We start from the raw sequence: 16723 nt of genomic DNA, 5'->3' as shown, positions 1-16723 counted from the left end.
CCTAACCCCCTCATGCACATGTGCTCAGCACACAGGATATACAAGAATGCACTTAAGGAATCAAAGAATAAAAATACCAGGTTTAAAAAAAACTCTTTCAGAGACTGTTATTTATTGTCACAGTATAAGTAATGGTGCAGGGAGCAAGAGGTGGAGTATGTAGCATTTATGACACTGGTGTATATTTTATTCAGCTGTGTCCATGTCTTGTTTTCCTAGGACAAGAACATTTCCAAAGCTGAAACATGTTCCTCTCCCCCAGAGCCAGATACAGCAGCAGGACTGGGCCAGATGCCCTCCTACATCTTGAATATCCATGCGTTTGTTTCAAAAGGTTCAATAACTATGAAAATCTAAAGGCATTCAAGATTGCCAAAGTGATCAGAAAGGTCAGCCCCCTTCTAAGCTGAGGAGTCCTTCAACTATTAATGGCCTTGGCAGAGTGTTAATGCCAGCAGTCATTCATCTACCCCAAAGCTGCAGGAAGACCAAGGTTACACTGCTGGATGCTGAGATCCACCAGGGACACGCAATACCTGTAGGTGATTCTCACTTCAGTTCCAGGCTCATCACGCTCCCAGATCAAAGCAACACTCTCGGGGGACTTCTGAACATGCTGATCCAAGCAGTTGACTGTACAAAAACAGGTTTTGCACACATTAATCTTGATGCCTTTAGAGTGAGAAAGGGGGGGGGTGAACCCTGCCCTAATCCAAGGTGAGATTCTACCTCCCTGTAACGAGGTAACTGTCAGAGCTGCAAAAACAAAGATGGCGACCACACAAGCATGATCTCCAAGGTGCAAGACTTCCCACAAAGCAGCCATGTCACACCAGTGGTACCAACCCTGGTTGCATTTTGGCCTTACCATCCCTGGACTCCCTACCTATAGGCTCTGGGCTGGATTCCCTAGATGGCTTTTAATGCAAGAGGACTCCCTCGTTGTCAGTGTCCTCATGTAATCTCTCTTGTCTCCAGTGTTGATCTGGTCCCCGTGGGGTGGATCTAAAGGATGAGGATCTAAACCCATTCCCAGTTACCTAACCAGCACTCTATAAATCTGCCTCTGCTGCAAGAAGGGACTGAAGGGTAGGGAAATGCCATGCTGATTTTCCAGAAAGCTCTGACCCTCCCCCTCTATTACACAATCTCAAATCACATGACTTGCCCACAAAACAGAAGGTCAGTGTGCTGGTTTACAAAAAACTGAGGATTAGTACAATCAGTTCGTTTGCTGACATCCTGTTCACTAATCATTTAATTTCAAAGGTGAGTTTAATTCAGCCCTTTCCAACCAGCCCTCAAAGGTGCCTCCTCATTACTCACTTTCCCACCAATGGCCCCAGGTATTTGAAGGAAATCAGTACTCTAAATAGCTTTGTAGGGCACAGGCTGAACTCTCAAGGTCAACTCAGAGTCCCATTTGTAAAATATACCTCAACAATTTTAACAAATTCAGATGAAGAGAAAACATTACTAATACTAATTGGCATACACTCATTTTCACTGAGCAGAGAAAACCACTAATCCTCTGTGAAGCACTCCCTACCCCACTGGTTCTGGTGTTACTCAGCCAAAACCCTGGAGTGTCCAGTAGTCTCAAGCACTGAGACCCCAGCTGACGTCCAACAGGCTGCAGGGTGTCTCTGTTTCAGCACAAAATGGTTTAGGATATTAAAAACCCCAGAATTCCCATTCCACCCCTTGGAAGCCTCCCCACTTTCCACAAATGTTTCTCTGTACAGGGGTCTTTTAGGAGCAAGGATAGGAGAAAAGCATATAAAACCTGAGATGGTTCAATTCAACCAGCCTCCAGAGCACCAATTCTGATCCAGGCACCATGCTGAGTGCAGAAGGAAATACAGGGACAGATACACTCAACACCAGCCATGCAGACAAGTAACAGATATAAACCCAAGAAACATTTGAAAGTAGCCAAAACCCCATGGTGGACTGTGGCCTAAACAGAACAAAGGAGCTGAATTTACCCAGACCAGGCAAACCCACAGAAGCTAAGAGCAGCCCGGAATTGAAACAGTAACAGCAAGAGCTTCCACATAGACAGTACCCCCATGTCCCAGAAGGAGGGACTACCAGTATCATTACCAATGGGAAACAGGGGCACAGAGAGCTTAAGTAGCCTGCTCAAGGTCACACAGTACCAGAGCTGGATTTGAAGCAAGCAGATTAGCTCCAGACTTCATCCTGCTACCCTGTCCTCCAATGTCACCTTGTAATAGTCCAATTGGGCAGCAAAGAACTGCTCTGTGCAACAGGTGGGAGAAAGGTGAGCCCAGCTTGCAGGAGGAAGGAAGAGAAGCTGTGAAGGGGCAGGATCTTACAGACAGGTAAGCCTTAAAATAGTCAAGACAGCAAGGCAATTCAAGTAGGCAGAGCATGTGAACCCTGAAGTAGATGGAAGAAAAAGGCTGTTAAGGGAAAAAATAGTGAACTAGTTTGGCACATATTAGCCAACTATGACTATGCCCACAGGCTGAGTCTAGCTTACAAATGTGCTGTGTGTGTGTGTGTGTGTGTGTGTGTGTGTGTGTGTGTGTATCTGGTCCAAAAATCAAGAGGTTTCACACTAAAACCATGGAATTCTAGTTTCTGAGCAATCAGCAAAAAGGTCACCCTGGCATGGAGTCCTGTCCTCTATTGCCTGGCTCTGAAGGTAAGGCTGACCTGAGGATCGATGTTGCTGAAAGGCCCAGAGAAAAGCCAAAATCAGACTGCGTGAGGCAGACTGAGAAGGCAGCCCAGCAGATGAGGGCACTGCCCACATTGGATGTGGGTTTCCATTAGCCCTGGGCTGCTGCAGCCACCACATGAGAACTGGTGACAAGTGCAAGTTCTTCCTCCACCCAGACTGCTAAGAAGCCCCCAGGAGATGTGTGCCCACATTGTTATCTGGGAAGCTCTGCTCTGACACACTCTGATCCTTGGGCATCTTGAGCATGGCCTGGCCAGCTGCAGATAGGAAACAGCCTCAGAGTGATCCCAGTGACCTGCTTCAGCCCCCAGCCAGGAAGCATTGGGAAGGGCAAAGACTGCATTTGACACCTTGCCTGTGTTCATCTCACCACATTGCCTGCTCCCACAATAGTCAGGTTGTCCCCCATGCCCAGGGAAGGAAATAGACCTCTTCTTATCTTTGTGACTGTCCCTCACAATAGGTCTCTTTTCTGGCTAGAATTGGTGCTTTTCACCCTTGAGTGGGGTTAGAATCCCCCCAAGAGCTTGTTAGCACAGGGGTGGCCTGGCCCTAGGTGGGCCACCCTAACCCCTAAGTGATCATATGCTAGATGATCCTAGTGCTGCCCAGGGCTACATGGTGACATGGGTCTATATAAATCTACTTTATATGTGAATTCCAGATTCTTTTTCCTTTTGGGAATAGAGCAGATAAACACACTTGCCAGCCCTGTGAGACACCAGGCCAAGCCTCACTGACTGGCTGCCTGGAGTCACACCTGAAAACCCTCAGTTAAGTATGGCACCTGGCCAGCCACCCACTAACCATGGACCATGTCCTTGAAGTGTCAGCTTCCTAATCTGTAGGGTAGTGTAATGACCCCTGACTCTGGTGTGACTAAGAATTAGGCTCTTTGAGTGTTTCCCAAGGGAAACACAATCAGAATAAACCCCTCTGCTCACAGCCACTACAGTGCGGAGCATTGCGTGGGGGGCAGGGGAGAAACAGTGGGCCTAAAGTACCACGTACATGCTGGATCTTAGCACATATTTCACATATTTATGGTTCCTGCTACTGTCTCAATTCCCGGGAGGAAAAGAAGGAAAGAAGAGAGAGGAAGGAGGCAGGGAGAGAAGGGAAAGAAGGAAGAACAGAAGGGAGAAAGGAAGGGAGGGAGGAAATTCTTACATTTCCCCATTGAAAACAGCAACAACAACAACACGACACACACACACACACACACACACATCTCAATCTAAGGAACTAGGCAGTGGGACAAGAAAATTCCATTTCCAAGAAGAGTTGGGCCAGGGCCCAGCACAATTTAAGGCGTATCTCAAACCCCACCTTCTATTTCAAGCCGTCCAAATCTCCCAGCACACAACGATCTGTCCTCCCAGTTAGCCTACATCATGTAACACTTCTTTATTCTGCTCAGTTGTCCCCATTCTGGATCACAAGGGCTCTGAGGACAGGGACCCTAAGGCTCCTTTATCATGGGAACTGGGGTAGAGTTTATATCACAATTCTCCCCCTAGCAGCTGTAAAAATCTTGAACAACTGTCCCAGTATGGATTTGTTCATTTACTGTATTAAGATCACAGGAGGTTATTGCTTTGGTCTGCGTTCTTACATAGACCAGACCAAAAATCAAAACAGAGTCACTCACATTAAAGTTCATGTCACCAAGCTGAAACTAAGCTGTTTGACCTTCAGAGAAATCAGGATTAGAGAGAGAACAGTCAAATCTCCCAAACAGGCTAGCTTCAAAGAACATGGAGAAGTTTCCTCTGCCTCTGTGTCATTTTTTCTTTTTTCCTTCCTTCTTGTCTCCCTCTCTTTCTCCCTCCCTCCCTCCCTCCTTCCTTCCTTCCTTCCTTTCTTTTTTTGAGACAGGATCTTACTATGTAGTGCAGGCTGGCCTCAAACTCCCAATTTTCCTGCCTCAGCCTCCTGAGTGCTGGGATTGTAGGTGTATACCATACCTACTTGCCTTGATCTTTGCAAACACACAAAAAAAAAGGTAACCTGAAGGAACCTGTTGTGAACCATTAGTTATTTCTCTACTGTTCTATCTCCCTGCTCCCACCTTACAAGGAAAATAATTCTGAAATGACCAACCCAATTTTTGTTTTTGTTTCTGCTTTCTGTAGCCCTTCTCTGCCTACAAAACCAACACCTTCTGCTCAGCCCATGGGAACAGGTGATCTATTTTATGGAATGAAATGTTACTCAGTTCTAGAGAGGAGATGAGAGGGAGCCAACTGCTATTGTTAAACTAAATTGTAATTTTCTCCTTTGACAACTGATTTAGAATGTACATGCTGTGGCACTGAGTATTTTCTTGATTACTCATCACTGTATAGAGACTTGCCTAGCCCTTATTTCTACATCTATACAGTGGGACCACCAAGCACTCCACATTGGTGTCATAAGGCTGGGATGAGGCCCCCTGAGAGCAGAGTACCGGCCCATCCTTGGTGTTCACTGGAGCACAGTCCCATCTCCAACTCCCTGCCCCCTACCCTCAGCCTAACACACCCTTAACAGTAAGCAAGTCAGCCAAGCACCAATGGCTCATACCTGTAATCCTAGCTACTTGGGAGACTGAAATCAGGAGGATCATAGTTCAAGTCCAGCCAACCAAATAGTTCAAGAGACCCCATCTCCAAAATAACCAGAGCAAAATAGATTGGAGGTATGGTTTAAGCAGTAGAGACTCTGCTTTGCAAGCATGAAGCCCTGAGTTCAAACCCCAGTACCACCAAAAGAAGTAAGCAAGTAAGCTAATGCCTGTTGATGGGTCATGAGTTTTAAGTTTCATTAACAACAACAACAACCAAAAAAAAAACCCAGAATAATGCTGCAGGTGGTGACAGAAGCCTGTAATCCCAGCTGCTCCCAGGTGGAGGCAGAATAATCACTAGATTACAAATTCCAAGCTAGCCTAGGCAAAATTAGCAAATTTGTCTATCTCAAAACAGACAAAATACAAAAAAAAAAAAAAAGAGCTGGGAGTCATGGCTCAAGTGATACAGTACTTGCTTAGCATGTGTGAGGTCCTGGAGTCAATCCCAAGTATGTGTGGTGGGGAGGGGGGCAGCTATTACTTCCTTTATGAAGATGACACATATTAATGTAAGAATTTTCAAAAACTTTTTTTTCTCTTTGAAGTGTCAGGGATGGAACTCAGGGCCTCCCACATGCTAGGCAAGCGTTCTACCACCAAGCTGCACCCTGAGCCCACAAGTGCTGATTGGTTAGTTAAATATATGCCTCTCATACACAACCCAACTTTAAGTGAACCCAGCACACAAAACTACAACCCTAATCCAAAGAAACAAGGGAGTTAATATTCGCCAAAGGATTCACAATGGTTGTCTTTAAATAGCAAACTTCCCTGGCACACTGTGAGATATTGCATCACTCACAAAAATTCTATTTGCCAACTTTCCAGAAGCATCTGCTATTTAAAGTAAGCCATATCTCTGACAACTGTGAAGAACTCTGAGGCTGTTCCAGAGGATCTGCCTCCTAAGATTGGGTTTTCATTTTCATTTAGAGTTCATTAAAAACCTTTCACAAGCTTTTGTTTGTTTGGCTGTTTGGTCTTTTGGTTTTTGGTGGTACTGGGGTTTGAACTCAGTGTCTCATGCTTACCAGGCAGGCACTCTACAGGCTAGCTTCAAAGGATATGGAGAGGAAAGCTTTTTAACCACTCAACAGAAAATGAAGCACAGGCATACAGTATGTACCATTATCACTGCATCTGACTCTGAGTTGCAGGGACACGGCACAAAGGAGACAGTGTCAGTAACATAATTTTTATTTATTAATGTTGCAAAAAGCAAATCAGTGGGAGGGTACTTGCCTAGAGTGTGTCATGCCCTGGTTTCCATTCCCATCACTGCAAGAAAAGAAAAAGATAAAAAGCCCCCAAGAAACATTTCAGTGCTCAGTAGTTAAGAATACACATGCTTTTAGCCAGGCACCTAGTGGCTCACGCCTATAATCCTAGCTACTCAGGAGGAAGAGATCAAGAGGATCGAGGTTCCAAGCTAGCTCAAGCAAATAGTTCGTGAGATCCTATCTCTAAAAAAAAATCCATCACAAAAAAGGACTGGTAGAGTGGCTGAAGAGTTCAAACCCAAGTACTCCAAAATAAGTAAATAAAAACAAATAAGTAAATAAATAAAAAGAATACACACTTTAAAAATAAGTCAGATTCAAAATTTGGGGTTTTTAAAACAGTTTAGTTGTATGTTTTGAAAGCACACACAATCACTGCCCTCTGGTTCTGCATTTGCCACCTTCTGACATCTTGAGCTTATATGGCACAAGGTAAAAATATCTGCAGCGCCCTATGAAGAACAGAGCCAAATTTCAAAGGCTGGAAAGAATTCTTTTTGGAATCTGGCTTTCCAAAGAACCTTCCACAAAGCTGTGTCACATAAAGTCAACAACGGCAAGGGAGATGAGACTCTGCCTGCCCTCCCAAGGACCTCTGACACCATCACCCCACCTGGCTATCAGAGCTTGGAGTGGGCAGAGTGCCTACTCTGTATGGAGAGCCATTTCAGGACCTGTGCATCTTTCAAAGCCTGCTTCCTACCCATCCCAGACTGATCAGTGGCAAATCCAAGGCAGCACTCAGCAGCATTGCTGCAGGCCAAACTCAAGGTCAAGGCCTACCCGTATGCTTCATTAATAATTAACACTGTCAGTCACTGGGGCTATTACATGCTAAGGATAGTTGAGTGCTTTAGAAGTCTTATCTCATCTAATCCTAAAAGAGCCCTGAGCTGGGTGTGCTGATAACTACATCTGATAAGGAGACCAGGTAACCCTTCCCAGCTCAAATAGGCTGGTCAGAAAAAGCCTAACAATTTCTGCATTTATCTCACAGGCCTCTGGACACAGGGCATTCCCTGAGCCAAGCCATCATGCTGTGTAAAACTCTGTATAGTTTTGGGGCCAAATTTAGCTGGGCCCCAAAAGTCATCCAACTGTATTTGTCCATTTTCTATCAATATAACAAAACACAGGAGGCTGGAAATCTTTACAAAGAAAAGAGATCAAGTACATTGTATGACAAAATCCTAATGAAATCCACTTTTTAAACCTGCAAGAAAGTTTTTGTTTGGAGGAGTACTGGAGTTTGAATTCAGGTCTCATGCTTACTAAGCAGGTATTCCAATCACTTGAGCCATGCCTCCAGCCACAAGAAAGATTTTTTAAAGGGGGAGTTGGGGGAATAAGGAAGGGTAATAGAGGAGGTGAATATGAACAATGTATATTATATGAATGTATGGAAATATCACAACAACCCCATACACACATCGTACAATTAATATTCACTAACAAAGGAAAATGTGGGGAAAAAAAAAAGGTTCATTTAACTCACGGTTCTAGCAGGTCAAGGGCCCGCATCTGGCGATGGCCTTCTTGATGTCAGAGTCCAAGGTGGTGCCTGGCACCACATGACAGGAGACTGGGAGCATGTGGGTGTGGGTGTGTGTCTCCTGCTCTCTCTCCCTTATTATAAAGCCACCAGTATTCAATCTGTGGCTTTCACCCTGATGATCTTATCAAATCCTAATCATCTCCTAAATATCCCATCTCTAAACACCATAGTCAAATTAAGGTTCCACCCTATTACTACCTCACAGTAGGGATTAAACTCCTGCACAAGCTTTGGGATACAAGCCATATTCTAACCATAGTACCAACCCAGGCCCCAGACACTCCAGGTCCAGACTTCAGGAACAGAAGTAAGCCAGCCTCATCAGGCCCTGTCCAGAGTCCTGACCCACAGGATCTGTAAGAATAATAAAATGCTGGTGGTCTTGAGCTTCTAAGCTCAGAGTGATTTGGTATACAACAATGGTAATAACAACAGAATTCAGCCACACTCTCCTTATTCTACAGATAAGGAAAAATGCAAAGCACAGTAAAGGGAAAGCAACAATTGAAACATGGAAGTGACTCAAAAGACACAGATGAAACCACTAAACTATACTGTACCTCCCATGTACCATTGTGTGTGTGTTTGTCAACGCCATCTCTGTCACATTAATCACAATACTGCCTGTTTTAGGAGGGCCTTCTTTGGCCTTGTTTGGGGCATACAAGACAGTGGTTCTCAGACCTGAAAGCACATCCAATCTCCTGTAGGACTTGTTAATCACAGATGGCAGGTCCCCAACCCCTAGGTTTCTAAATCTGACAGTGGGCCCCAGACTTTGCATTTCTGAAAAGTTCTCAGGTAATGCTGCTGACCCAGGAACAACTTTGAAAATCAACAGTCTAGCTACTCCTGAATGGGGTGATAGAAGTTTCCAAAGTGATGCTTTTTTGGAAAAACTGTTGTCATACTGGCTTCATCACACAAGACAAGTGGATCAAAGCAAAACATTTCCACCACTTCCACAGCTTTCTAGGTGTCTCCCAGGACAGCCGTGAATGCCTCATCACCAGTCTAGTTTGGAGACACTGACAAAGGGCAGTTGTAACAGATATGCAGATAGATTTAATCATTCAGGGTAAGAAAGCTTCAGAAAAGCTATTTTTCTAAAAGTCAAGTTTTAGGAAGCTCAGCATCTGCCTTCCGTAGCTATAAAGGCCACATCTTCAGGGGCAATACCTGAAGGAAAAGGGGAGCAGAAGAATTCTTTGTTGACCACACCTGCCTCTGGCTCAGGATGAGGTCTTCACTGTCATCCCTGAGGCCTTATCAGCTGTAACTGCAGGAGCCAACCATGGACTTCCCCTATGACCTTGGCTTCCTGAGTCCAGGGGCGGTTTCCTAATGAGCTGCACTTGCCCTTCTGCAAATCACTTTCTCCCTTCAAGGGCACATTCCATCAACTCTGCAAACCTCAGGGTTTCTTTTCATTCCCCCATTTAGTTGAAGAATACTTGCTGACTCAATCTTAAAGAAAACATTTATCTAGTAAGTGACTCATTTTGATTAAACCCACAAAGTAAAATGCGATAGGAAGGGGGAAAGCTGGTCCAAAGTTCCTTTAAGATTCTGAGTTTGAAAAATAGACATGACCTGTAATATCATGGCTATTCCCGGATATAATAAATCAAAATTGCTACTTCTAATTGATCAACAATAAGTACTGTGTCTATTCCATGCCTTCCAGCCCTCTGTTCCCACAGACAGCCTAACAGGTGAGCATTACTGCCCCATTTTACAAATGAGGCGACAACTCTCAGAAATAGAACTGGGATGGTGGAATTAGGGAGACACCAGCTCCCACCTCTAAGTTTGGGCCTGGTGCAAGGCACAACCTTGCCATGGAGACCTGCAGTTCATTTCTTAAACATCCTCCAGACCCCATTATCCCCACCGGCAGGACAGCAGCCACTCTGGCCACCCCACCAGCTACCAGCCTCTCCTCATCCGGGCCTACGTGTCTAGCAGGGGCAAGTAGCTCCTAAGCCTTCTCCCCTTTCTGCCTTCTCAGTGTTTCAGGTGATTAAGGTGAGGGGGCAGCTCCCAGATCTTAGACCAACAGTAGGGGATCCGGGCTGGACAGAAATCAGACTACCTGTTGGTGGCGTTGGTTTCTGGGCTGTCCAGCTCCACCAAGTCACCAAGTCTAAGGCAGGAAGTGTGTCTTTGCCGCGCAGTTCTTTGAGGCTGAGAACTTCCCGCCCACACTCCTCAGAGCAATTTGATAACCAGCCGCTGGGCCACCCCCACAGCTCTGTTTACGCTTCAGGGTTTGCCCCCAGGGAAGTCGCGGGTGCGGCAGCTGGTGGTGACAACCACCCACCTTTTGGTTTATACTGCCAGTCACGGGACAGGTGCAGGGAAGGCCAGGCTCCAGGTGCACCGCTCTCTGCACCCCATCCTGGCCTGGGTGTCACCACTGCTCCCTGCAGACTTGCGCCCCGCGGCCTGTGAACCCCAGTAATTAAATCTAGAGAGAGCCCATCGGGAAGCTGCTCTGAGGTGAGGCCAATCTAACAGCTGGCCGAGTCTCTACCGACACTGGCCAGAGCAGGAAAAGCGGATTCAGGGCGCTCAGCTGGCGCGTCCGGGTGCTGAAGTCTCTGGCCCCGGGTGGAATGCGGGACCTGGGTGATGTGGCTCAGAGCTTAGAGTTGGGTGGGGCAGAATATCGGGAAGGGGCTCCCGTAAGGTGCCAACACCAAATGCAATTCTCAAGGATCGTGGGGCTCCTTGAGTCTCCTCGGGAAGTCTGAGTTGGGGGCGTCCCGGATCCCTGCAGCCAACTCACCGGACACATTTAACTGGCCTCCCAGGAACCAGCCAATCTTGCCCGTGCTGAAGTCACAATCCCAGACGGTGTGGTAGGGAGTGTCCCACACAAGCGTGTCGCGCGCCAGCGGCCCCCAGAAGGCGGCGGGCTCGTGGGCCGCCTGCGCGCTCAGCGCGGGGTACGAGCCGGGCGGCGTGGTGGCTGCGGCGGCGGTGGGGGCGCTGCCCGAGGGCCCGGAGGCCGCCCGGAGCTGAGCGCTCACCGAACACTGTGGCCACCCCAGCTGCCCCCAGCGCCCGCGCAGACTGCCCAGCAGCCGTCCGACGCCGCGGCCCAGGCTGCGCACCGCCATCTCGTTCGACACCCTACTGCGGGTGCCGGGGGCCCGGGGCACCGCTTGGAGTCTCCGCGGGCCCCGCCCCGGCTCCGCCCTCCGGCCGCCACCCACTCCTCGCTGGTCTGAAGCTGCTTCCTTGAGCCCGCCGGGGAACAGGGGCCTGCGAGGGAAAAGGGGAGCAGCCTGGAGAAGGGACGCAAGGGAGAGCCGGACGGAGCAGGGACCCTGAGCCCGGCTGATCCGCGATGCGCGGGGCTGCTCTGCGCTCTAGACGCCTGGGCGTCGGGCTGTTTGGGTTTCTGCGCGCCAAAAACAGCCAGCTTCTCCACGCGGGGCAACAGCAGAGAGGCAGGTGCGTCGGGCGCAGGCTCCCGACCCGGAGTGGGAAAGAGAGGGAATGGAATAATAAACGGATGGAGCGATGGGCGCTCACAGATGGGTCTGAAGACCACAGGTCGATCAGTTTAACATCACGGAGGCTGACGCTAAAGTTTTATTTCTTTGACGCTCCCTTGAGAGTGAACCCCTTCCCTGGCAGTCCTGGCCTGTACCCCATCCCGACGCACACCTAAGTTACCTGCCTGCGGCTGTAAGCTAATGGTCTGAATGAGCTGGCGAAGGTGGGAGGTTCAAGCCAGGGAGCTGTGCAGGCCTGAGTTTCTGGTCCAAGGCCTGATGTTCATGTCAACCACCTGCTGACCTTGGCCCTGGCAGGGTCATTCCTGCCCAGGGAAAAAGTGTAACAGGGAAACTAAGGCTCTTGCTAAACCTTGGCTGATTCGGGGGCGGGGTGGGGGGGCGATAAGGGTTTTTCTCTGCTCCAGCGTCTGTGGCTTGGGTCCCAACTCTGGCATTTCTAGTTCTGTGACCTTGGGCATATTCCTTAACTTCTGTGTGCCTCATTTTCCTTTTCTGGAAAACTGGAGTACTCTCTCTCTTGTAGGCTGTGGTAAGGAATAAATTAGATGTCTGTGAAATGTCTGCCTCTGGTTGGCATGGTGCATAGTAAGCGCCATGGTGAAGAAGGTGTTTTTGTTGATGAGAAGCCAAGAAAGGTAGGGAAAAAACTTGTCTCTACCGGGTTCTTAAATATTTCAACACCCAAGAAGTAAACACATAATAATGAAGAGAATGGGGGGAGGGGTGGATAACTGGTTTGTTGGGTTCTTTGGGCTGATAGAGTCCTTGCTCTTAGAAGTGAAAACTGTAGAGGGAAAGAGTCTGCCCACGTGAGGGTCTGCGATGGGGTCAGCTGCCAGCCCCTATGTGGGGAATGCTGCTTCCTGCCAGAGGATAGAAAGCTGTAAGGCAGTGGCAATAGCTAACACAACACAAGCTCCGGCTTGACCTGCATTTTCTACTTAGCTTAAAAGTTATTTAAACTGTGCACACCTATAGTCCCGGCTACTCAGGAGACTAAGGCAGAAGGATCACTGGAGCCCACCGGTTTTAGTCTGGGTAACATAGCAAGACCTCATCTCAACAAACAAAACTAAGCCAAATAAAACAAAAGTCTGGCTAGGGCCCAAACTGGCAAGTCTCAACAGAAAAAGGAAAACAAAAAGTTATCTAGTGCTATCAAATGATCATCATCCCCCTAGTGGAACAAATAAAGAGACAGTCCAAACAAATAAAAAGACTTACTAAAGAGGACATGGTTGGCTAATGGAAGAGGAAAGCCGGCACCCCAATTATACCACTAAATTCCCCTCTTACCATATGGATAGAATTAGAAATAGAGAAAGATCATAATGGAACACACCTTCCTCCCTCTTGTGTACTTGATGGCTTGCTGCTCATTGAGACCATGATGGGCTGGGGGTGTGACTTAGTGATAGGGTACATGTTTAGCGTGCACAGGTCTTGGATTTAATCCTCAGCCCTTTCCCTGTTAAAAGATGAGGAGCCTGGTTTCCTCCCCTTGAGTCTGGGTGAGCCTCCACTTGCTTTGATCATAAAGACCTGGCAGAGTGATGTTCTGACCTTGACCCAGAGAGGCCCCACAGTTCCAGCTCCTGTTTTGGCTCCCAGCTGCCATGCTGTGGTCTCCTTTCTGGAGGCAGAGACCCCGTGAAGAGAACAGACTGCAGCCCACAGCCTGGACCAATCCCCATCCAACTCATGAGTCCACCTTGGATGGTGAAGCTCACCAAGGCATGGGAGCTTCATCCTTGGTACAAAAGAGTCTCCCAGTCAATTCAGAGGACTGAGACGTAATTTATGGTTGCCTTAAATCATTAAATGTGGGAGTGCTTTGTTTCCCAGCCAGAGATAGCTGATACAACCGCAACCAAAAATGCATGACTCTTAATCTCCTCACCTTCAAAGTGTTAGGGGGAGGGGAGGTCCCAGAGTTAAGTTCCCGCCCTTCCTGCTTCCCTCCTGCCTTTGAGTCAGAGGCCAGCTCTATTCTCTGTCTCTCCTATGGCCAGGACCTATGCGCCAAATTTCAGTCCCACATTCAAATGTCTAATTAACATCCCAAGCACATCATATCCTGTGAATTATTTCTTCAAACACTGATCTTCCAGGTCAGGGAATGGAAAACATATTTTCTTTTGTTCAAGTGTATACCCTTGTAGGCAACCCCTGGGTGGGGAAGACTGGCCTTCAGAATATTCCCCATCACCCTTTCCTCCTCCATCCAAACCACACCCTTCTCTTTTTTGGATTATTCAGTCGGCTGCTAATTGCTTCCATCCTTGACCACTGTAGTCTAACCAGCAGCTGGTACAATTCCTTTGAAACAAAGGTCAAAGGCTGAGGAGGTAGCTCAGTTGTTGCGCACTTGCCTAGCATGCACAAGGCCCTGGGTTCCATCCCCAGCACCACAAACAAAATAAAGAAAACAAGCATCCGATGAAATTGATCTGCAGCTCAGAACAATCCAAAGACTCCTCAGTTCCCTCAGAGAAAGGCCACATAGTTACCCGGGCCCACAGGGCTGCATCCTTGCCACTCAAAGGGTGGTCCATGGACCAGCAGCATTGGCATCACCTGGGCACCTGCGAATGCAAAGTGCCAGGCCCATCAGACTTGCTGCAGCAAAATCTGCATTCTAATACATCCCCAGGAGACCTCTGTGCGCATTCAAGTCTGAGAAATACCACCTTGGCCAGGTACAGTTTTATGTGCCTGTAGTCCCAGCTACTCAGGAGCCTGAGGCAGGAGGATCACTTAAGCTCAAGAGTTTGAAGCCAGAATGGACAACATAGCAAGACTCCATCTCAAAAAGGGGAAGGAGAAAGAAAAGAAAAAACATTGCCCTGCCTGATCTAGCCTCACCTGTTCCAGGATCCCACCTCCTCCTCTGCCTCATTCACTCAGACTCAGCCACGCTGGCCTCTTCCCATCCCTCCAACCATCAGGCAGTTCCTGCCCCAGGACCCTTGCACATGCTGTCCCTCCTGCTGGGAATGCTTTTCCTCCAGAAGTCCACATAGACCACCACCCCCAACTTCCTTCAGGTCTCTTCACACTTCCATTTGTCCACAAGTTCTTCTCTCTCACCTACATGGGTGATTACCACCTCAACCCTCATGCCCTAGTCTCAACCTCTGACTTCATTTTTTCCATAGTGCACATATATTATCTCGTTGTTTATATTCTCCCTCATCCTAGTAGGAGGGAACTCTATGAGCAGATGCCTATGTGTGCTTGTGGCCATGTCACTAGCACTTAGAACCATCCTGGCTCGGTAGACATTTGTTGAATAAATAAGAAAGAATACACAAAAACACCTATACAATAGCCATGAGATGTGTGGGTGATAGCTCTCTTCCCATCACCTTTGTTTTCTAAATTTCTATACTTTTAGAATGGTAAACATACATAGAATGATTTCTTTCCTCCCTCCTTCCCTTCCTTCCCTTCTTTCCTTCTTTCTTTCTTTCTTTCATTTGTTCTAATCCAGGGTCTCCTGCATGCTAAGTGCATGCTCTACCACCCAGCTACACCCCCAGAACCTAACTCTATTTTAAAATAAAGAAACACTAGGCAGTTACTGTTTCCTCTTCAGACTGGATAAAGAGAAGTAAATATGTGTACATTGAACATTGCAGAACAAACCAAATGATGCAGAATTATACTTTCCGCTGCCCAACTTACCCAACAGGCCATGTGGGGAACTTTCCTTCTGAGTGTCACAGCCTGAAGCCAAGATTGTCCCTGCTGCCTTTCAGCTGGCAGCCAGCAATCAGCTCTCTGAAAACTAGAAGAAAGGTGAGCTCTACCTGGTCCTAAGTCTATACATAGTTGCTTCCCTGGGGACCTCAGTTCTGAGAATGCTGTGAGCAAACTGGACAGTGCTGGTCACACTCTGTCCCCAAGAAGCCTTCTCTTTGACTTTAGCCAGCCCCAGTGCTGGAAGCCATGGGGCACAGGCTGCAGGGGGAGGAGGCTTGGGTCTCTGTGGGAATCCAGGACTCATCACTCAGTACTGTTAACTGTCAGGGATGATTCATGACCTTTGCAAGCCTGGGAGATGGATGCTCTTGTCCTCACTTCACCTGTGTGCAAGCAAACTCAGAAAGGATGGAAACCCCCAGAAACAGGCAGCTGAGCCATAACCCTAGCCTCCAGAGCTTACTGATCAGCATCAATGGGCCAGTCCACCAATACCTCTGCTGTTTACCTTCATAGCACCTACCACCCGCAGTTCTTGGAGAGCTGGAGCACACAGATGCTCCCAAATGTCAAAGGACAAAATCACAACAATTAAAAGCTTTCAATTGTCTTTATTTTCAATTCTAGAACTAAGGAAAACTTCATCCCATAAAGTAGACCAAGTGTTCCTGCGGGCTCAGCAGAGGGGTTGGTTTCAAAAGATAGAGAAGGGCTGAAGAAAGTAGGAACAAAGAGCAGAAAGTGGATTGGTTGTTTCAATGTCACTTTCCTTATAAGGTGGGGGCAGGGAGACAGAACAATAGGAAAATGACTGGTGGCTCCCCTAGGCTCCTCAGGTTTCCTTTTTTGTGTAAAGATGAAAGCAGAGGGAACTTCATCACCAGGCCACCGGAAACTGGCCTGTTTGGGAAGCTTGACTGTTCCCTCTATAATTCTGCTTCCTCTGATAGTCAGATAAACAGCCTAATTTTCAAGAACTTTAGTATGAGTGACTCCATTTTGAATTTTAGTCTGGTCTATTGGGGCCAATGCAAAGCTCAGTCCCAAACAATGGTCCCTGCGATGTTTATTTAACATAAAAAACAATCTTAGTTGATAAGGAATCCCTTGAAGATACATAACCACTCTCCCCACAAATTCCCTCCCATAGCAAGGCCTAGTGTGGAGTCACCAAATCCATTCACTGTGAAGCTAGTGGCCTCTAAAGACTCTACAGAACACCCAGTTCCTCCTCCTTCCTGCATGTCTTCCTGTTCTCTTCATCCCCCTGTTCCCCATCCCCCTACTTCTTTCCAATAACACTGGGGGTGGGGGGGACTCCTGTGCACA

General features: G+C 47.6%; 1 protein-coding gene across 3 annotated transcripts in view; it reads right to left on the bottom strand.

Moving 5' to 3' along the window:
- Positions 1-11336, bottom strand: part of Acss1 (acyl-CoA synthetase short chain family member 1) — a 53500-nt gene extending 42164 nt beyond the window's left edge. Inside the window, exons 1-2 of one of the 3 annotated variants that reach the window (XR_012448120.1) lie at positions 10951-11336; positions 537-633 (exon numbers count right to left, since the gene is read on the bottom strand). Coding sequence is in view for 1 of the 3 variants with exons in the window: in XM_020171578.2 (XP_020027167.1) it covers positions 537-633; positions 10951-11284 (431 nt within the window). In the remaining 2 variants the exon portion in view is untranslated. Of the gene's footprint in view, positions 1-536; positions 634-10254; positions 10312-10950 lie in introns of those variants that run through there. The other 2 variants (XM_020171578.2, XM_074074207.1) reach the window with 2 other exon arrangements.
- Positions 11337-16723: the final 5387 nt, after the last annotated feature.

This window comes from Castor canadensis, chromosome 5, assembly GCF_047511655.1.
Source record: "Castor canadensis chromosome 5, mCasCan1.hap1v2, whole genome shotgun sequence".
Lineage (NCBI taxonomy): Eukaryota > Metazoa > Chordata > Mammalia > Rodentia > Castoridae > Castor > Castor canadensis.
This window is presented reverse-complemented; position numbering and strand designations above follow the sequence as displayed.